The sequence below is a fragment of the Cynoglossus semilaevis genome, chromosome 2, assembly GCF_000523025.1.
Source record: "Cynoglossus semilaevis isolate Cse_v1.0 chromosome 2, Cse_v1.0, whole genome shotgun sequence".
Taxonomy (NCBI): Eukaryota; Metazoa; Chordata; class Actinopteri; order Pleuronectiformes; family Cynoglossidae; genus Cynoglossus; species Cynoglossus semilaevis.
In genome coordinates, this window is record NC_024308.1 from 9,758,189 (window position 1) to 9,780,263 (window position 22,075).

At 39.1% G+C, this 22,075-nt stretch overlaps 2 protein-coding genes and 1 long non-coding RNA gene across 6 annotated transcripts in view; 1 reads left to right on the plus strand and 2 right to left on the minus strand.

Annotated features, from left to right (window-relative positions):
• Positions 1-97: 97 nt before the first annotated feature.
• On the minus strand, positions 98-13,717 carry ghrhrl (growth hormone releasing hormone receptor, like). The gene is made up of 13 exons (XM_025064019.1): positions 13,624-13,717; positions 7,420-7,525; positions 7,114-7,221; positions 6,699-6,790; positions 5,195-5,298; positions 4,957-5,089; positions 4,703-4,856; positions 3,782-3,842; positions 3,210-3,279; positions 2,805-2,896; positions 1,954-2,083; positions 802-843; positions 98-230 (listed from the first exon to the last, which is right to left on the minus strand). Exons 1-13 carry the CDS (start codon positions 13,675-13,677, stop codon positions 129-131), a joined length of 1,248 nt encoding a protein of 415 aa, XP_024919787.1. The 5' UTR covers positions 13,678-13,717; the 3' UTR covers positions 98-128.
• Positions 7,534-16,079, plus strand: LOC107990269 (uncharacterized). Its single transcript, XR_001761820.2, has 2 exons — positions 7,534-10,294; positions 15,887-16,079. It is a non-coding gene; the product is annotated as an uncharacterized LOC107990269 (long non-coding RNA).
• Positions 13,106-22,075, minus strand: part of fyco1a (FYVE and coiled-coil domain autophagy adaptor 1a) — a 14,440-nt gene continuing 5,470 nt past the window's right edge. For 3 of the 4 annotated variants that reach the window (XM_025063982.1, XM_025063984.1, XM_025063990.1), the window contains 11 exons: positions 20,937-22,075; positions 20,686-20,778; positions 19,848-19,966; positions 19,599-19,766; positions 18,972-19,124; positions 18,109-18,338; positions 17,556-17,709; positions 16,887-16,949; positions 16,569-16,779; positions 15,917-16,026; positions 13,106-15,132 (listed from right to left, as the gene is read on the minus strand). The exon at positions 20,937-22,075 is cut by the window's right edge and continues 1 nt beyond it. In XM_025063982.1, coding sequence (XP_024919750.1) covers positions 15,057-15,132; positions 15,917-16,026; positions 16,569-16,779; positions 16,887-16,949; positions 17,556-17,709; positions 18,109-18,338; positions 18,972-19,124; positions 19,599-19,766; positions 19,848-19,966; positions 20,686-20,778; positions 20,937-22,075 — 2,516 coding nt within the window. In that variant the 3' untranslated portion in view covers positions 13,106-15,056. The remainder of the gene's footprint in view (positions 15,133-15,916; positions 16,027-16,568; positions 16,780-16,886; positions 16,950-17,555; positions 17,710-18,108; positions 18,339-18,971; positions 19,125-19,598; positions 19,767-19,847; positions 19,967-20,685; positions 20,779-20,936) is intronic. The other variant, XM_025063988.1, reaches the window with a different exon arrangement.

The following is a 22,075-nucleotide window of genomic DNA, read 5'->3' on the forward strand; positions in this document are numbered from 1 at the left end:
ACACAATGACATGATCAGTACAGTGGGTTAGACACAGTCCACAATTAATAAAATGTAAATGTATACAGAACACAGACACATTCAGGAACAGATTTATCCAGCAGTGTGTAGCATCATGTCAGAAGGATCTAGAAAGGTGTGTCCATCTGGCTGCCCTTAGCAGCAGGTGACACCACCCCGTAGCTGCTCTCCTGCCACCTCAGCCACTGCATATGGACTTCTTTCTGGACCTGTAGCATGGAAATTAATTTTATTTTAATTAATTGATTAATTAATTAAATAGTTAATGTTGAACTGCTCATCATATAATAACAAATTAAGGTTTGTCAGTATTTTTCATTGTAGAAATTAATTTATTTCTAGAGTGATTATTTCATTATTTTAAATGCTGTTTTTAAATAAAAAACAAACATATTTTTAATAAATCAGAGATCTGAATTCTCTTATAGCTGCACAGTGACACATATCAAGAGGGAATAAACTGAGCCTTGAGTCTAGGAGATGACCGTGTCGGCTTTGGGGTATTTATGTAAAACAGACTGGTTCTGCCCTCAGTCGGTCAGTGGTTGACCTCTCATTAATCATCACAGTTACATTAGAGCATTAGGGCTTCTTTGACTCATATAACAAGGAGAGGAGAAGTGGAAAATTATCATGCCTTTTCAGCCCTGACATCTTCTAAACACTCAGCTCCTGATGTCATATGATCTGGCTTTAAAGGCTTATTACGCAATGGAGGGCTTTAAATAATGTGCCTGAGAGAGCTGAGGTAAAGGTTGGAGCGCTGTGCTGTGCACTGACCTCTTGATTGAGGAAGCAATAGAGGATTGCAACGAGGAGCCCCTGTAAGAGAGATCATTTCAATCGTTACCACTGAGGGTTAAGATAAACAATTGAAGATGTGGAGTAGTGGAAAATATCAAACAGAGATGATGACACTGGTCTGAAGAAAGAAAATATAAAAATGTTTTTCTCCCACAGCCAGGAACCTGGGACAGTTAACGGCGTTGATTTGTGTTCATGTGATGCCCTGCTGTAAATCTTGACTGAAGTGGAAACAAGGTCTTCATTACAGACAAACCTAAGACATGTGTTTCAAATCATGTGGATGTTGAAAACAGTCTGTTTTCATCCAAAGTATACTGTAGCTGTAACTACTCCATAAAGTATTAATACAAATCAAATTCAAGTTACAAATATTGTACGTTGCTCTGTATTATAATAATAATAATAATAATAATAATAAAAATTGCAGTATGGACATCATTACAAGGCAATTAAACACTTTTTAAGCTCCCACGGACCACACAAAATGACCTGGCGGGCCGCATTTGGCCCGTGGGCCTTGAGTTTGACAAGTAGTATATAGTAGTATATAGTTCTTTATATAAATGTTTTATACCGAGTAAAAAAAAATGTTATAGACTTTGTTTGTTTTTAAATACTTCAGGAGGCACTAAAGATTGGACATTTTCCTAAAATTGTATATACAGTATGTGTATATGTATACATTTATACACGCACACACACGCACACACACACACACACTATAACCCACTTCAGTGGTTTTGCAGCAGTAGAAGTTGAATTGTTTCATTCAGCTCTACATGTCACCTAACATCTTATTTACACCACTGCAAATGAACAGTTACGGGTTCATTGATGCAGCTAATACCCACGAGAGCAGGAAACAAATCCAAAAAAGCTAATTAACTTTCAAATTTACATCAGTGATGTAATAGATCTATTTGGAACATCGTGTACATCAGACGCGGTTGCCTTTGAAAGATTGGTTTCAGTCCCACGGTCCCTGATCAGACACTGAGAGTTCTCTTCGTCACATATTACATTCTGTTTAGCAGCTCACAGGAGGGAGTTGGAAGTGAGTTTTGGGGCCGTTACAAAAAATGTTGCAAAATATTGAGTGTTAAAATGACACAGTCCTGGCCTGACCTGGAAGGATCCGATGCAGAGCTCGATGTAGAGGCGCAGGTTAACACTGAAGTAGTCGGGCAGAAAATTGAAGAACATGTAGTGAGTTCCAAACAAAGGGATGAGGAGGAGGGTGGACTTGGTCAGGCGTCTGTGCAGCACAAAGAAGGAAAACAGGGCCGGGAGATAAAGATACCTGCTGTTTATCACATGTCTAATCTTAATGTTGTTTTAGATAGCAGTGTGTGTGTGTGTGTGTGTGTGTGTGTGTGTGTGTGTGTGTGTGTGTGTTAACAGTGCTGTTATTCATGAGCGTGTCAAAGCAGCAGCAGGTGCACATTTATACGTAAGGATGTTGAAATATTCCAGTTAATCTGGCTGCTGGAATCAAGTGAAGGATCCCTTCAGTTTGGTGAGGTTTATCTTTTATAAGATGCAGATATGCATGACGTGCAGCCACACTTTCAGCTAATTACTCCGCCATGTTCAAGTAGAAACTCAGATGAGCCTCACGGTAAGTGGGAAGACAGACGTGGCCAGACTGATGAGTCTGCACTTTAGTGGTGACTTCATAAATGAATCATTATATTTCCAACACATCTTCTCTGACATCAAAGTGTCTACTTAGGTAATCATACTCCAGAAACACCATAATCCCACCATAAAGGGGTTTAATAGTTTAAAGATGGCCGGTCCAAACTTTGGATGTTCAAAGAAAAGATGAAAGCTAAACATGATTAAAGCAAATATTAGTCATTTGAGTTTGAATACACTGGTTTCTTAAAGTTAAAAATGTTGTTAGAAGTAAAACAAAATTGCAGTAGTGGGTTACTCTTAATGAATCTCTGGCTACTTTGCAGCTTAATAGTCACCTGTACTGGGAGGAATTGTTGAACTGGATGAGTCGAGGATTGAGTTTCTGTATCAGGATTCGGATGATGTTCATGAAGAGCATGAAATTGACCTGTTGAAAAAAGAAAAGGAAATGAATGTTACAGGAAGAACCGATGTTCAGCCTTAATCAGCTGACGCCTTGACAGATTGAATAAAAATGTTTCTCACAGTAACGTGATTATTGAATATCATGGCAATCATAAAAAATGTCCCGTCTGCAATTTGTCAGTTTAAATATACACACTGGCTTAGCCTTTAGATTCAAAGATTCAAAAAAGGTAAACAAAGCATCTGCATAGTAATCAATCAATCAGCTGGCTGCACAATGGAGGAGCTATCATTGAAATAACTGTGTTTGTTTCCAGCACAATGGAGGTATTTACCGCTATAGACACAACAATCGGTCCCTTGATGATCCACCAGTAGGGTGAGTTCTCATTGATGTCCCAGCATCTGTGTGGACAGACATTCAGCATTATTCGCTTCAATCAGCCTGTGAAGGTTTTCTTCAGGGTGATTAACAATTACTTCAGCTGACCACAGGAGGCAGACACGATCCCATAACAATCATCAGGATAAAGGGGCTAGAACAGAATGACAATTGAAAGTAAAACTGCAAAAAAAATGTTTTGAGGTAATTGTTTTTAGCAAAGAAAAGGCTTCAGATGAATCAAATCATAATTTAAAAATCAAAAATAAATTGGATTAAACATAATAAACAAGGCTTATAAGTGATTCATTAATTTTAATTTTATTTTAAAAATACATACACCTCAGACTTATCTCAGCAGTCCTTAGTAGTGCTGTGAATGGAGCAAAGACTGAAAAGGCTGTGAGCTCTCCTGTTATAGCAGCATGCTACATTTTAACCCATAGAATCTCTTACTTCTTGTTTCTGTATTCTAAAAAAAAAAAATTGCAGTAGACAATAATAATTAGAAATATTTATACAAACTCCGTGTCTTCAAAGTAGAGCCTGGATCCAATCCACAGGAGGATGAAGAGCACTGGGACACCTGTGACGGCACACGAAGACAGCACTGGTGTCAATCACATGCAGACACTTCATACTGTCATAATCACACAGACGCCCCACAAGTGGTTAAATGTCAACATAATCTATTCAGTGACTCACAGTAAATGTCAATGAACCAGATGTTGAATCACTTATTAGAACAAGTACAATGTGTGATAGGAGGAATCACCAGGTGAGGTTTGATCATAATACTACTGTATGAACAGTTTACATGATGTTTACCTCTTACTAAATAACAGGATAATGTTGACTGAAGTTGTAAATTCTTTGAAGATTAGCCTCAGTTTCCAGTTGAATCAGTTTTAAACAGTGTATTGTTTTTTCTAACCTACAGAACTTACACAGAAGTTGCACCTTATATTGAGACTCACTGACCGAGTCTAAGAGGACATTGTGTTCGTGAATGTCCAGGAGCACAGGAGAGTGTCCACTAACAGTTTATACTGGAGGAATCTGCTGCTAAAATCTAGATGTTCCACAGTTTGTCGAGGTAAACGTTAGCAGCTGTGAGAGTTTATCAGTGTAATACTAAATTTTAAATACTGCAGTATATATAATATACATGACATTGGGGTATTATGAATTAGAAAATGAATGTGATGTTTGAGGGGAGAAAAATACTCTTAAAAAATGACAGTGAAATGTCTTCTGAAGTTGTAAATCCTTTGAGGATCAGTTTCCAATTGAATTTGATTTAGACAGGGCTGAGGCTACGACGAGTGTGTTTTCTGATACAGAAGCCAGAGTACAAACAGTTTATCATTTTGTAAAGAGGACAAAAAAAAAAATAAGGCAGAATTATATCATCCTTTAACAAAGTGACAATGTTGGCTCTCTAACCCCATCCCAGCAGACTGAAGCAGCACAGATATCTGCGGCAGTGAGAGAAGGAGGAGAGCAGCAGGGAGTTCAGGTACAGCGCCTCCACCAGCAGCCAGAAGAAATTAGCCATGACACAGTAGTGGCAGAAGACAACAGAGGCCTTACAGGAGAACTACATATGTCAGGAAAAGACAGAGGAGGAAAGATAGAGGTTCAGATAGACTGTTACGAACGTGGCACAGAACCTCTTTTTGTCTGCATCATTATCTTACTGTGGAGAGGGTGCAGTGGTTGATGTCATCACTTGAGAAGAGAGTGGCGTCCTTTATGAACACCGCCACTGATTTTAAGATAAACGTAATGAAAAGCTGGATGTGAATGAAGTTCCTGGCACAACGCAACTTCCTGTGAAATACAAAAAAACAAAAAAACAATAGTCAAATTCAAATGAGTTCTGATTGAAATTCTGTCTGTGCTTTCCTCTGAAGAATATCAGTGATCTGCACCAACCTGAAGAGCAACAGGATCAACACGGCAACAGCCAGCACCGTCAGAGAAACGCTGTAGCCAACGGTGTATATTAGCTTCACTGTGGCAAAGTACGATTCTTCTGTCTGACAGTGAGATGAAAATGGATTTGGGTAAAGGACATCGTAAACACTAAATCCCATCAGGCTCCAAAATGAACTTAATGTCTGTAAATTCTGTGGCTGCAGAGGAGTGTGTGCAGAGGCCGTAAAATCAGACATAAAGGTGGTTTAAAAGGAAACCACACCAACTTTAGAGCCTGTAATTAATGTCTCTCCACTTCTGCCTGTGAAAGACTTCAAAGATTTTTTTTTTCACCTGAACACAAAAGACTCCCGGTGTAGCGGCAGAGGTGTTTTTGTGTTATTATTTTCAAGGAAGCGATGATTATAATTAGGCAGGGTGACTTCAATTGAGGAACAGGATCATTTCAGCTGTTACCAGATTGCTGGCATTCGATCTATGGAACTTCTTTCTTCTTTCAAAATTCTTTTCACAGCAGCAGCTTCCGAGTCGCATGTTACTCCATTGTCACTGAACCAGTCAAAAACATTGGAAACTCATTTTGTCATAGATTTCTCCACAAAAATCTATGACAGAATGGTGTGACAACTACCTGCAAACCACAGTGGAGTAGAATAAAGTAGAAACTCAATGTTGCAAACAGGAGCTGTATAAAAGGTAAACAAAAATAGAAGGACAGTAAAAAAAAAAGAGTAGTCAACATGAATTTAGAGAAAGCAAATGGAGAAGTAAAAATATGTGCAGACTCTGACCAAACAAAGACGTGTGTTCTCCTGCTGACATTTTGTGTTAACAACATAAAAGTGTTCATTTTTTCGTTTGTTTTCTCTCTTTTTTTTGTCTACCAAACTATTTTCCACAACATGTCAGAGGTGCAGCTTTTACTTCAGCTGTGCCTCTGACATGTTTCTTGTTTGCACAACCCTGGTCTGAGCACAGACTAATTACTCAAAAAAAAAACAAAAAAACCCCACTGTCTGTTCATCTCTCTGACATGAATACACTACATTAACTCTTCTTCTTCTCCTCTTCCTCTCATCCTCGATTTTCCACTACATTTCCATGGTCTTTAGTTTGCATCCAGCAGTGGGTGACCTTTCTGTATGTTTTCTTTGCCTATTTGACCTTCCTCCCACATTCTTGGGTATTGTGATAATTGGTCACTACACATGAGTGTGTGTGTGCGAATGCCTGTTTTTGGCTATTTGATACTGACACTCTGTCAAGAGCGTACAACACATTCTGTTTGAATTACTTGGGATTGGCTCTAACTCTTCTGGGACTCAGTCATTTGACAACTTCACTTTATAATCCATCCAAATAACAATGGCATTGTTAAAAAGTCAATTGTTTGTTCAAATTACAATTGTGCCTGTATTCTTATTGTGTTTTTCTTATTTTCTTCTTCTTAACCTGTGCCAGTCGCTGACCTCTGCAGCTACCCTGCCACAGTAACTCTTACCTCAGGAATGTCATCATCCACGCTGCAGGCGATGTGATATGGTGGGAAGGGACTGGACCAACCCCTGCTGGTGCAATTGCGGCTCACTGAACCTGAGGTGAAAGGTGAAAAGATCAGGAATTTAGAGCCATAAAGACATAAACTACTGGCAGGAAAAAAAACTCAACAGAATTATCCCATCAACTGACATCAAAAGAGTCTTTTTTTATCATTTAACAAGTAAATAAAGTCACCTAGAGCCACAAACACACGTCAACTATTTCATTGAAGGCAGTAGTTCAGTTTATGAAGAAGAGGTAGTGAATAGTTATACTAACAGATTTTATATACATTTAAAAGACCATTTGTTGTTGTTTCACTTGTTGTACCACAAAACAATGTTCATACATCTCTATTCAAAGCATTCATTCATCACCTGTACTGTTTGTAAAGAGGGAGAAAACTGCAGGACAGCCTCTCTGGACCGTATCTCCAATGACAGCATGAGGCCAACAGACGATGGCATCCCAGAATGGAGGACAACCTGGACAAATGAACATGTGTGGAGTTTACTTAGCAGTGCTGTGTCACAATGACAAATAGTTCTCTATCTATCCAGGTAGCTAGGCAGCTAGGTAGTTACTAGGTAGTCTGTCTGTCCATTTATTTATCTAAGGATGTGAATATAGTTAGATCCTACATTTCTCTAACCATAACATGTTCGTTTGTTCTATTATCATACCTTCATAGCTTCTGTTATCTTGTCGTGCAATGTCCTGAAGGCAGCGCTGCTCCTCTCTCTCTAGCTGATATATGTACTCACATTCGGGGTGGAGACTGGATGAAACCTGCAGCAGAAGCCAAAGACTGTTACCTGTTACTGTTGAAGACTGAATTACTCACAGACTGCCACTGACAGTGCACTTGTGTATATGTGTTTGTACGTGTACGATGATCAATAAAGCTGATCTCGAGGGGAAAAAAACAACACTGACATTTCTCTCCAACGACATGGGGAAAAGGTTGCGACCGTAGTCTCTATTTCACCTGTGCTCCAGCAGTAACACTGTTACTCAGCTCTAATCAGTGAGTCAATTTGACCAGTGGTTAGCAATAAATAACACAGACAGAGAAGGATGTCATCTAAAGCCTGACAACATTGATAAAGACTCATTTTCTACGCTGCATTTGTAAACGCTGCTGTTATGAATAAATCTGCAGAGATGTCACAGGAGAGAGATTCCCTCAGCTTCTCTGACACAGTGTCATATGGACTATAGCGGTGAAAAAATGACCAGATTATAGGCATACTTAAGTGGAAGGTCAAAGAGTCAACATGAACGTAGCCAGAGAAGAATCTCACTGCGTTCTATAGGCTTCTATAGGTTGAACTGCAAATGAGCCCATGCTGCCTTCAAGTGCACTTAGGTCAGCATATTATGTAAACATTCAAAGGAAACCACTTCACCACCAAACCTCCGTTATATCCCAGAGCCTGTGGTGCAGCTTTTCTCACAGATGGATTTCTTTCATGGAGCCAAAGAAGATAATAATCTGAATTCAAAGATAACAGCTGAGGAGCTCCGTCCTGGCTGGAGCATCATATTGTAGAAAAGATGTTCACACATTTGTACGACACGCTGTGCTGCAACTTAGAAATCTTGAGAGTGTGCTAGTGAAATGATCAAATGATAGTGCAGAGACTTCAGACTGGAGTGTGGTGGCGCTGAAGACACTCAGAGGAAGGACCTTTGATCACACAGTTGTCCTGACTTCACTGAGATGAATGGTCTCAGAGCAGATGTCACTCCATCAAAGATGTTAGGCTGAGACGGAGCGATGAGTCCGACTGGAGGACAGAGCTAAAATGGATCAATTCAAATGGATTTTCTTTTTCTTTTTAGACAATAATACATGACTGTAACGTTGTCTATTGATCAATTTTAACTCGCATTGATCACAGGGTGGCTGTAATTGTGCCTAATCACAATGAATTATACTTTTCCTGACATGCAGTTGTTGTTGTTGACTGAACAGGTGTTCAGTATGTAAGGAGGAATACATTTGAAGATCTTGATATCGTCTCCTTCCCTGAATTGTTATCTAGGAAATATTAATCCCTGTGGCTTCTCTTTGTTTGTGATGCAATGCTAACAATCTAATAGTTACCGTGCAAATTACTCAACAATTACTGCTCTTCCTGTTCAAAGGAAGACAACCGCCGCCTGAAAATGATGTGTCTATTTACACTTAAAGACACATGAGTGTTTAGAGGCGTCACAACTGCCTGTTGATTTAATTCCCAGCATGCACATTTAATTATCAGAGAATAAAGGCTCTTACATTCACGACACAATCCTGTATGCATTAGTTATCACATAAAGCCGTGCCAGGAAAATCATTAAACCCTATGCCATTTTTATCATAGTGGAAGATGAGTGTGTGTGTCATGTTGGAGAGATGTGACGTTCACGACGAGGGAAATATGTGCTGCAAAAAATTGCCCTCTGCACGGCCAGCGTAAAGCCAAGGGAAAGTGAGTGAAGCTTTGAACAGCAGGTGATGAGGTAAAAAGTATGGTTTGGTAATGACAGGCCCTGGAGGTGCATCTGCTCATGCATCAAAGCTGCCTGATGGGATAAAGCGAGCTGCTATTCAGACGCTGAAAATGTGTACGATATGAAACTAAATGGCAAGACAACATCCCCTTCTCTCAGCCGCAGCCATGTGCAGCCTGATGTAAAAATGTTCTGCGGGAGGTGAAGCCCATTATCCACTAACTACCCAGAGAGGGGCCATCAGATTGGACTCACTTTGCAGATGTTACCTCCTATTTTCAACAGTGAATGAGGTGCAGCTTTCCCACGGCGGTGGAGTAAAAAACATATGAAGTCTGCTCAGTGATCCAGAACGAGAACACACAGTTCAGTTTATGAACTCCATGAATTTTAGTACGCAAAGGGGAATGTAAGACGTAACGCTCCCCTCAGGAAATAAATGATACAGGCTTTTATACAAAATTACATTTGAATATGAACACGGGGGCTGAATTCCAAAACTACGTTAATCAAAACAGAAAAAACAGCAAAAAAAAAAAAAAAAATAGGTCTTAGTTCATCATCAATAACTTATTTGATTTAGATTTATTTAAATTCTCCTGCAGATTGAGGCTCTACACCCCTATGTTGCTCAGACCTGGAAGATGAGGGCACATGAACAGCCCACCGCCCAGACACTGTGTGGTGGTCAGCCTGGAATACAGACTGGAAAACAGTCGGAGTCGAATTAACAGCGCTCATGCAGGAATGTAGGGACGAGAGCAGGGAGGCGGGGCTAGCTCCAGTGGAAATCAACAGCAGAGGATTTAAAGCTAAATCCAGCTAAGAATCCATCAGCTCGTAGGACAGACAGAAGAAGCAGAACAAGCTTCTCTGTGGATGTGGAGCAGACGGGGAGGAAGGAAGCAGGAAGTCAGGAGCAGATGGACGGTGATTTGGCCTCCACTGTCGGCCCACCAGCTGGGGAGTGTTGTGGTTGAGAGCCAAAACACTCAGTGATGGTTGGGCACCAGCTGATGACGTCAGCCCGTGGCTGGAGGCTACAGTTACTTCACTGAAGTAGGTGGACAAAACACTCAGACAGGTGTTTGTCATGGGCCGACATACTGTAATACTTCTTGATTTTTTTTAAATAAAAGAGTAGTGTGAACACTCCCTTTCTTACATTTATTTGTATTTATGCTTATTCAATTCAGTGGATGGGTGGTTAGTGCTCTTGCCTAACAGCAAGTACGTCACTGGTTTGCTACTTTTTAGAATTTGTCCTTCCATAGATTTAACACACTGGATTTAATACACTCAAAATATTAAAAAACATAAACCTATAATAAAATGAAAATGAAATCCTTAGCATCTCCCCAGCTGGTCCAGCGTCAGGACACAGAGGAACCAGGGTCCAGGATGACTTGTTTCTTTAGTAGACTCATTTAAGCATTAATTAATAATTTATATAATATTATATACATGAGTATCAGCTGCAAAATATCTCATTTTCATTTTTGTTTTTTGGACAGACCTTCAGTATAACCTTTAAAATGTTGTGTCATCACAAAAGAAAAATCCCAACTCATTTAAAAGGATGAAAAGGCTTCAAAAAATAATACATGTGTAAGTGAAGTGGGTGGGGTGATAAAAAGAGAGGACGACCAAACTAAGTTAGACACTGATACCACAGGTTTATGGAAATTAATTATTGTTAGTTTCATACTGTCCTTCAACTGTGTTTTTTTTCTCCTAAACATTCAAAACAACCTCAATCTACCATGGACCCTTGTCTTGTCAACAGTGTGTGTGTGTGTGTGTTATTCACCTCCAGGAAGTCATTATAATTCTGAACAGTCCTGAGCACTGAACGACAAAAGCATAGATTGAATCAAGTGGAACGCAGTGGTGTCTCACACTCACTGCAGCCTGTTCTCCCTGGTTTGTTCTGCTGAGGATATTAGAGAGACCTCTGTGATAACAGTTATTGAGAAGTCCAGATAAAATGCACTTGTAAGTGTGTGTGAGTGAGAACAAAGCAAAGAAAAATCATTCAAACATTCTGAGTACACACTGACTATTATTTGCGGGTGTACGTGTGTGTGTGCGTGTGTTATTTGAATGTTACATTGACATTTCTGGTTTAAAAATCGTTGATGTGTGAGATTTACACTGAATATCTCTTTAATGAATAGCATCTTTAATGAGCTTTTTAAATGTGAGCTTGAACAATCAACAAACCCCATTTTGGGAAAAGTTAGTAAATGTGCTATAAATGTAGTAACAACAAACATATGTGATTTTTTTAAATTTACTTTCATGTATATAAATAATTTAAGGACTTGATTTTTGAACAGTAACAGTCTTGTCTTTGTCTAAAAATCACAGTGGCAGAATATGCTGCTGAATGTGCATCACTTTACTGCTCTCACTGGGGGAAAAATATAAAAATATAAATATAAAGTTTCATACACGTTATATATTTTTAATTATGTTTTCATTGCAGTTCAACCTGAGTAGAAGCTGGAGTCTTTGATCTCCCATGCCTTAAGCCAAGTACACTGGGTTTAATGCTAAACTGCTATTATTATTCTGTACATAACCTGCAGTTCAAACAGACACAAACAGGTTTCTGCTCACACTAGTGCAAACACACACACACACACACCTTGACAGTACAAATAAGAGGTCAGCCAACAGAGCCATTAAATGTCCCTGGTCACCGGTGCAGCCAGTGGCTAATGCATCCACAGTTTGCATTTCTACTACCTCCAAGGTTCTATTAGGAGATCAGAGGGAACGATCGCCAGACTTGGGCCATAACTTCTCGGCTCAGGTCAATTTTTATGGTCGACTAATGGTTGGTTATTAACGGTTGGTAATCAATTTCTTTAACGGAGCCTCACAGCGTATCCATAGTTTTTCCTTTAATAATTTTGGTAAATATCTGCTGTCTGACTACTTTCGCCTAAATTTGAGTCACTGTGCCATTTCTGTTAAATATCAGCATTTTCTGGGCTAAAATCAATCACAGCACACATCTCAGGTTTGAATAATCACATGTAGTGACAGAAACATGAAGCAGCCACCTAGTGGTTCGTGTTGTGCTTTGCGTTTGGCCTGGATGTATTTAACAGCCGAGTAGACAAACCCAATTGTTACTCTAGTCCAGGGGTGGCCCACCAGTCAAGAGGCTAAGAGCCACATGATATACATATGCACACATGAACTGGCATCCCTTTAAAAAAAAAAAAAAAATAAAACTCTCCCACAAAAAAAACTCTCCCACACTTCCTATATACATCTGTTCATCTGTGCAAATTGGGTTTTCCCTAAGTCATTTGCATCAACACCCACTGGCATGAGATTCACATAGTGTAAAAAAACAAAATTTGACATGAACGTAAGGCCTGCTCTACGCTGATGATAGTCTAAAATATTACAATGTGCACAACTTTGTCTCATTGCACTGAGCATTACTAGTAGTAATCCATCCATCCATCCATCCATTTTCATCCGCTTATCCGTTACCGGGTCGCGGGGGCAGCAGTCGCCACCCAAATCACACTGCACCGTACCAACCCCCCTGAACCTTCCTGCGGGTGGTGAGTCCACTGGAAGGGACCTAGTAGTAATAATAATAATAATAATAATTATTATTATTATATATATTTTGTTTTTAATAGGGCAAATAATATTACCAACCAATCAGTTAAAGTCATTTGTCGTCAAGGCTTGTGATTTTGCATCTCAAGTGAAAATCCTTGGTTTCTGGACACAAACATGGGTGTATTTTGAAACATGCAAACGCTTTTTCTTTTTCAAACAATTGATACCAAATGGGAAAATGTTAGAGTAAATGAATATGGAAATTACTAGTATAAATACTAGTACTGTATTAGTATTTTTGATTTTTTTTTTTGCATGTTTGTCTACTGCATTTCAATTCCCACTTCATCTTCCAGATAACTATTCACAGATATCTCCCCTCCCCTCTCATATATACTACACTCCTTCATTCCTATCCGCTACTGTCAAAACCAGAAGCAACATGAAATATAGAGTCTGAACCAGACGAGCCACAGTATCTACTGCTCCAAATCTAACCTCGGTCAATGTTATGTATGAACTCTAAATCACTTGTGTTGTCCACTGTATATCGACTTCTCTCCGGATGCAACACGTTGAAAGTAAAAGTTACGGTACACATCTTACTGAACAACCACCACTGCAAATTTGCATAGGACACAGACACACACACACACACAATGAACAAGATTCTGTCTTTTGTATAGCTTTACGTGCATTCCATGTATTACGTCAGGAGTAAATACCAGAGAGAATTATAAAGTTCTACAGGTGACAGAGGATTTGTTAGATGCAGCAAATGGAGATCAAATACTCACAGCTGGAAGGAGACAGAGTGACAAAAAGAGCCTGCTGATGTGGAGAGTGGACATGGTGACGCTGCTGAGAATCCTCTACCGATCTCACCAAGCGCTTCAGACAGAGAGCGAAACTGCATCAGGACTAGATGCTGAGCTCTACTCTGTTCACTCACTCTCTCTCTTTCTCTCTCTCTCTCTCCTTTGTGTGTATGTGTTTGTGTCTCTTCCCAATAGGTAATATTAGCAGCAACTGAAATTCTAATTTAATACTGTTTCTATTCTGTGTTTTTTCTATTTGCTACTCTAGCAATGGTTCTCTTAGAACACATTTAAGTTCTATGTTCTATGACTTGAGTATCCTCATACTACAGTTTTCTGTAGTAATCTGCTGGTGCAACTACAGCAACCAAACAGATTTAATATAGTTTTTAAAAAAACTGTCATCATGGCAAAAAAGAAGAATAAAAAGACAGAGAAGAAGTGTCACGATCCAAATATATCACACATTAAAAAATAACAGATTTGTCCATGTAGCACAACCAGATCTCTGACAAAAAGCAGCACAGAGCTTCATTAATGTGATCAGCCTTGTTTTTCTCTTATTGCTTCATAAAAATTTCTTAAAAAAGAAAATGCAACAATAAACTTCATGCTGTATCCCGAACTATTTCATCAGAGTACAGGAATAGCTAAAGGGTTCAGAAATGTGCATGTACATATTACATTGTGTTTACAATATTAGCAGATCTGTATTCTTTCAGAACAGTACCAAGAAAAGTGTTCTGTGAGAATGAGGAGAAAAGGCACTTTTGGGATTACAGCTTATCACTGGACAGAAGGATATCTAACCTTTCAGTTTTTTATTTATACAGAGTATTTTTTGGCAGTATTCTTCTAATTAGGAAATTGCTACTTCTGAAAGACAGAGTTTCCTATTTCCTTCCCTTCTCCTGAGATGTTTGCACAAAGTGCATATGCTTTGTTTTTCAATCAGAAACCTTATTAAACCCAAATGGGTTATTACTTAGTGCTTTTGTTTCCTCACCATGATGGAAAAGTGCAAATTATTTTTTACAAATTAAATAAGTGAACTAAAAAAAACCATCACCTTCTCCTTTGTCCTTTGCAATAACGTAGCATTTAACGGCAACGGTCAGTTAGGAAGGGAGTGTTACAGGAACTCATTTTTGTTTTGCTGTTGAGGAACAACTTCATAAAAGTACTTGGTCAATTATTAAAATAACTGCTGTGACATATGGCTGCCTTTAAAAAAGCGTTTACAGCGGTCTAGTCCAATGAGGACTACAGTTATTGCCTTAGTACATCTAAAAACACGTAAAAACAATAAAATATTTAAAAAGCTGTTAAAAACTGCAAAAACTGTTTCTCCAATCCTGACGAAAACCAATGTGACATCACAGTGACACTGTGATCATGTGCATAGAACATCTTCAGGAACAGTCACTCCCATCATAGATAACAGGTTTCTCCATGGTCAGGTGGTAGAATACTTTCTTGGAGATAAATCTGTTGGAAGAAGGACTTCTGATCAACAGAGGCCAAATTTAATAAGAAAACCAGAAGATATATATATATATGCATATATGTATGTATATATGCATATATGTATGTATGTATGTGTATATATATATATATATATATATATATACACACACACACACACATTTGATATGTAAATCAAAGTTACTGCAGTTTAAATGAGATTCGAGAGAGAGAGAGAGAGAGAGAGCCTGGAAATGTTCTAATGACATTGAGCTCCTGTAGTCTGTTGATCCTACAACCGGACAAACATTTCCTGTGTTTCAATCGCTGTAAACATGTCCCGCCTTCCAGACCCCAAACTTATCTCTGATGGGCTTTTGCCCATTATTGTTCAACCTTAACATCAACATTAATTGGACTGATTGTGCGTGATCTTTTTTTTATCCATTGGCAAATGCGGAGTTACATTTCTACATTAAAATGTAGCCCCACATAACGTCCTTCATTGTTTTTGTTAATGTTTATCTTAGGAAAGAAGGTTACTGACCAAGTATTTGGAAAAATAAAGCAACAATAGTGGGAAAATTGAATTATGGGATATACAGTGCACGTCATTCTATCCATGTGTTGAAATGGATTATACATTTTAATCAGGATAATATTGCAAATTATTAATGTGATTCACATGTTAATTATTGGTTGTTGTTCCTGTACACTAACACACACACTGACACACATACACCAACTATTCATTCATGAGTTTGTCTCCCTATTACAGGCTGATGGCAGATGTTAAAGAGATCCATACCGTGAAAAGGAGTTGTCAAAGATGAGGATGTAGTGACCGGGGTGACGGACTTTGAGCTGACCCTGAACTGTCTCTTCATGAGAATTGCAGCGAGTCAGAGGAATCAGCACCTGAGAGCAAAACAGAGAAGTGGTTTTAAACAAAATAAAAAAGAATAGATCATGAACAAAGGGCTGATTCATTTAAAATTCACTGGTCTGAGTCAACATTCATGTCAAGTAAAGCTCAGTGCAATTTGTCTTATAATACAAATTTGATGCTTTCTTTGTTTTTCGTTTATCAGACACCAACACCTGATCAGGTAATAAATAGAATGTTCTGACAAGTTATAACCCAACACACTAATGAAACACCCTGGTAGGAGCTGCTCTGTTTTTATTCTGCACTTGTGTTTTTCTTCAAAATTAGATGCTTTGAAGTTGATTTAGTATTTAGTTGGTTTGATTTCTATAACATATACTACAGGATAGTGAAGTAATAACAATGCAGTATTCGAGTATTATTCACAGGTTTATGTTCTTTATGGTCCATCAACAATCATAGTTTTCTGATTGTGAGCATCATACATGGAATTAAAAAGAAGAAGAAGTGGTAGTTCCTGAAAACAGTTCCTGGATGTGCATCAAAAGTACTAAACATGAAGTCCAACTACCTTCGTCTGTTCCACTGGAGTGTCAGCAGATTCCTGGTAAACCACACTGAAGGAGATGCTTTTGGGCTCAGAGGAGAACATCCAGCTGATGGTCTGGCCACAGTCTCTCATGTCAACGGTTAGCACGCTGTAACAGCTGGACTTGATGAAGAGCTCCCTGGAACCATCTCCGAACTGAGAAATACCATCGATGCTGAGAGGAACAACCATCCTGTGAGAAGACAGGTGAACAGGAAGACCCTTGAATCCTACTGATGCCTTAGGACCCCTGGACAGGACAAGTGACAGGAATGTCAACCTGAATAAAAGCTAACTCACGTGACTTCTCCTGATTTAAGAAGGGTAATCTCTGAATGGTCTTCAGCATTATCTCCCAGGCCTCTGCAGGAACAAAGACAATATTGTGTCTAATGTCACTGGCTCTTGACTGTGAGATCATTGCTTTGATGCAGCAGCATAGTTATCTCATCTAAGTACTGCAGACATTTATACATTTAACCACAGATCACACAGTTCTAATGACAATTGTCGTCATTTTTCAGTTGTTTCTACTTGTGTGTATATATATATATATATATATATGTAGAAACAACTGTTGTTTCTACTTGTATATAAGTAGAAACAACTGAAAAAAGTTCTAATGACAATTGTCGTCATTTTTCAGTTGTTTCTACTTGTGTGTATATATATATATATATATATATATGTAGAAACAACTGTTGTTTCTACTTGTATATAAGTAGAAACAACTGAAAAATGACGTGTATATGTGTATATATATATATATACACACACACACATATATATATATAGATACATATATATACACATACATATATATAGCAGATATAGTATTACTATACTGTAATATAGTATTACAGTATTAGGGATGATGGAATAAGCTAATTACATCATACTATTATGTGGAGTTTAAATAGTTCAAACAAATCATGTGTTTTCAGTCACAGCTCTTTATCCTTCACTCACATGTTCAATGCCCCAGGAGGAGGTCTGTCTTGTTCTCCATCCAGTGAGCCTCCGGTGGTCTGGGAGTTGGTGTCACTGTCGTAGACACCATTCACCTCTTCTTCGGTGATGATGTCAAATGCTCCATCATCAGATCTGATACCAGACTCAGAAACTAGAAGAAAACAAAACTGCCATTAATTGATCTAATAATCCAAATACTTATTTTCACAATCAGAAGGACAGATATAAAAACATGCACAACAATATATGGAGAATTTTATGTAGGGTTGCCATTTCAAAGTTTGTAACATTATACTTTACAGAAAAAAAAAACCTCTTTCTGGGAATAAAAGTCAAACCTTGTTCCGCTTTTCTATAAAATAATTAGGATAAACATTCTGTCATTGTTCCTTTATAAGAGGAAGTCAGTCTTTTCACTGGTTTCCTATTTAACCTACAGGGAGGAAAGCAGATGTGGGCACAGAGGACAGCAAAAACCTTTTCAGACCAGCCTTGAAAAACAGAAAACATCAGTTGGTAGCAGTTATTTCTGTCGTGCTGAGCGTCTCACCTGTCACTCGAGGGGTGGGTGTGTACGGAGCTGGTTCAGGAGGAGGTTGAGGTCCCGCTCCATCTGGAGGAGGCTGTGTATCTGCAGGACTGAGCTCTGCTTCTGTGAATCTCTCCACCACTGCAGTGTGCTGGGTGTAACACTCCTTGCAGCATCGCTCCTTCTTCCCACTTTGTTTGGTCATCACAAAGTTGTTGCTGCAGTAGTAGCAGAAGATGCGACCACAGAGTCTGGAAAAAAAACAAAAAGTTTAGACAGTGAGTAAAGTGATTATTATTATTTTAAAGCTTGATTGAACAGAAAAGGCAGTTATTTATTTCAACAAGCAACAAGTCATTCGTTCTGAAGAATAAAATACAAAAGACAACAAGTGGGAGAAATGGTACCTATTACCACTCCAAGGTTTTGGTGTCAAACATAACATTCATTAAAAAAACGGTGTTCTGATAAGACTTGACAGTCAGATATGAAACTAAACAGACGTCAGATGTAATGGAAAGAATGCTGTGTCACGCATAAGCCGCAATAAATAATTAAATTTAGAGGGCTTTTTTATTACATATTTTACACCAGAGCTACTGAAATGAATGTTTCACTGCAAAAATTAATAATAAAATGAACCAGACTTACATTTACTCATTTTAATGCATATTCAAAATAACACAGTTTATCCAATAACTCCACCGTCCATCTATTTCCGTGCAGTAATCGAGAGTATAAAAACAGTTGATACAAATGTTGTCTGTACATATTGTTGAAAAAAGTTTTTTTCAACACACATGTACTATATATGTATATACACATCTGAAACACTGAGACATTGTGTACTGCGGAACCAATGGTTCCTGAAACTCCCACTGTACCTGCAATGATGTCTGCGCAGAAACCAGGTGAACTGGCCCTGACAGTCCAGACAATGAGTGGCTTCTTTATCCATCAACCACCAGCGCTCCTCCGCTCGCAGCTTCTGCTCAAATTCCAGAGCATCTGTCTTCTGCCACAGAGCATCTTTGTCCCTGATGTGAAGCAAAGATTAATATGAGGAAGATCAGTGTCTTTGTAAAGAATCTATTTTTCTTATATTTAAGTCAAACTAACTGTCTCGCTGAACTACTATCAAACAAATAAATGATGCCGTGTCCTGTGCTGTAGCTTAAATTAGTTTGGGCACCATGAGAATTTTGTTTTTGTGTTCTCTTCCTTAGAGTGTGATGACCTAATGTGTGGATCTATGTATAGAAGCTGTTCATCTTCCTATTACTGTGCCCTGCACGGTTGGCTGTGAGCTACACTGCTCTCTGTCAAAGTCCCACCATCAATCCTGCTCTTAGTAAACTCTCCCAGCATTCTTAGACACATCTGTCCTGCTGCTCTGGCTCAATCAAAGGTGACAACTTAAATACCAAATGGCCACAGTGAATATTAAAGGGCAGATACCGTAGTACAACATTTATTTTGTTTCTTTCTCTGTCTGTTTCTTTTTGTAATACCTGATGAGCTCTATCAGTCTCTCTTCGAGGTTGGTCTTGGTCCTGTTTAGGTCATCTATCTCTGCAGTCAGTTTCAGGCTCTGGCTTTGCAGCTCTGTGTTTGCTTTGTTGAGTTTCTGCTCCAATTCCTCACATCCCATTTGAGCAGATGTGTGTGCTTCCTCAACCCTGAAGAAAGCAGAGAATTACATCACTTTATCAAATTATAGAATAAAATTCATATGTATAGTTGGTTGGACAGGACCCCACCTGTTGACTGCTTCTCTCAGCTGCTGAATCTCACTTTCACTCTCTCTGATGGTTGCTTCTGCTTTTGTGATGTGGGCATCTTTCTCCCCAACTAGCAGCAAAAACTGCTCATTCTCAACCTTTTACAAAGTGGAAAAGGGCAAAAACAAAACAATAATACTGACATCTGCTATATAATTTCACAATTACTGGGTCATTGAAGTTTAATCTCAATCTGCTTTCCCTTCTTTTATTCTCTTTGTATAAAACAATTGCATTTTGCATGCAAAAACTATTTTAACAATATGAGTTCTTCTGATTTTATTAGCGTCAAAAATGGCCTAAAGTTTTTAATATGTGCATCAAATTCAGCACTGTTGCCTTCCAAGTCAAGTGTAACTGATGATCTTTCAGTAACTGATGACTGTCTGTGTGGCGAGACACATTTTTGTGTACGTGTGTTCATTAAGAAGTTGATTTTGATTTTTTAAAACCCACATGAAGTCTGTTCTCAGCTCAGCAATGACCCCCAAATATCAAGTGCTACTTTTTGGTTCATCAAAAATGAGAATCACCTGTTATTTCAGTACATGTTCTACACCATCCAACTTTTCTTTCACATCTCCATTAAATTGTCCTGTGACTAGATTAGCAATTAGCTCTAATCAACTCTAGCAGTAACATGTAAGAGTACCACAGCAACACCTGTATTCCCTCATGACTATGTTTCAGACTTTGTTTTTGCTGACCTTTTTTTAATCAACTAAGCTTTTCTAGTTGACATCACCCACTCCCCAAAGAGAAAAAAAAACTAAAACAATCACTGCATCTCACTACAAGCTTCACTTAAGACTCTGACCTTTAGTTCAGACACTTCAGTCTGCAGGTTGTTTACTCTCTTCAGCTCCTCCTGTAGTTGAGTTTTCACCTTGTTCAACTGTTCAGTCACACTCTGAGATGTGACAGTGGATGACAGGGGAGAAAACAAGAAAAGTATAAATGCATTGCACGCAACACATTTCACGCTGATTCTTCGAACAACATTAGAAGACAGCAACGTAAAAGTCAGAAAAACAGTTGGTCAGGTGTACTCAACAACCTTCATCTCACCTTCATCTGATTCTGATGGTTCATGTTTTCTGAGCTCATCTGAAACTTTATGGCCTCCATCTCCTCTTTGTTGGACTCTTTGACATTCTGCACCAGGTCCTTGGATTTTTCCAGCTGCTCCTGGAGCTCCACAATATTCTCCAAGAGTGACTCTTTCTTAATCAACTCCTGTCTTATTTGGTAATTCTCCTGCCGTAGCTCTGTCACACATTCTTCTCCTCGCTCAACTTCTTTCTCTAGCTCTGCGATCCTGGCAGTATCACTGGTCCATAGCTGTGTGGCCTCTTCTTTTTCTGCACTCAGCTTACATATGGTCATTCCCAACTCTGCCATCTCTGTGTTTGCTCTGTGCAGGCCCTCACGTATCTCTGTGTTCTCCAACACAAGCTTGTTGTATAGTGCCTTCAGGCTGGACAGCTCATCTTGAACTGCAGCTGCTGATAGTGCTGACTCAGCGTGTGAAGCCATTTCTCTATTGTGCTTTTCCATCAACTTCTCTTCTTTCTTTTGGCACTCCATAAGCTCCTCAATGTGCTTCTGATTCAAAGCTTCAGTCTGAGATTTCAGCTGCTCAGTCAAAATCCTGAGCTCATCCCTCTGAGCCTCGGTTACTTCCAGTTGTGCTTGAAATGTAAGCTTTTCCTCCTCAGACCGTTGGCCCTTCACCCTCAGGTCTAAAGTTTCCGCCTGCAGCCTGGACACGTCTTTCATACTTAGCTCTAACTGACTCTCAACCACAGCCAATTTGCCTATTATTTCCTGGTTTTCCTTTTCTTGGACAGCACTTCTTTCTAGCTGAGACATCTCCATCGCCTGCTTCTCGCAGGTCACTCGTTGGATCAATTCTGCCTGTTTCGCAAGGGTGGCTTCTGCATCAGCTCTGGCTATTTCAAGCTCTTTTTCCTTGGCAATTAAAGCTTTCACCTTGGACTGAAGCGTTTTGAGTTGAACCTCTTTATTTACTAACAGGTCCTCTTTTGTTTTGAGCTGTTCTTGCAGATCGCCCTCATTCTTACGCGACGCTCCCAAATTCTTCTCCAGCTCTGCGATTTGTCCGTGAACACTCTTCAGGTCTGCCTGCATTTTACCCAGAGCAGTTTTCACAGAGTCCTGCTCCTCCTTCAGACTCTTGTTCTCCT

Coding starts and splice junctions, on each gene's coding strand:
- ghrhrl (XM_025064019.1), bottom strand. CDS start 13,677: ATGTCCACTCTCCACATCAGCAGGCTCTTTTTGTCACTCTGTCTCCTT. Junction 7,526..13,623: donor CACTCTGTCTCCTTCCAGCT/GTGAGTATTTGA, acceptor CTTCTGCTGCAG/GTTTCATCCAGTCTCCACCC. Junction 2,084..2,804: donor AACAATTCCTCCCAGTACAG/GTGACTATTAAG, acceptor TGTGCTGCACAG/ACGCCTGACCAAGTCCACCC.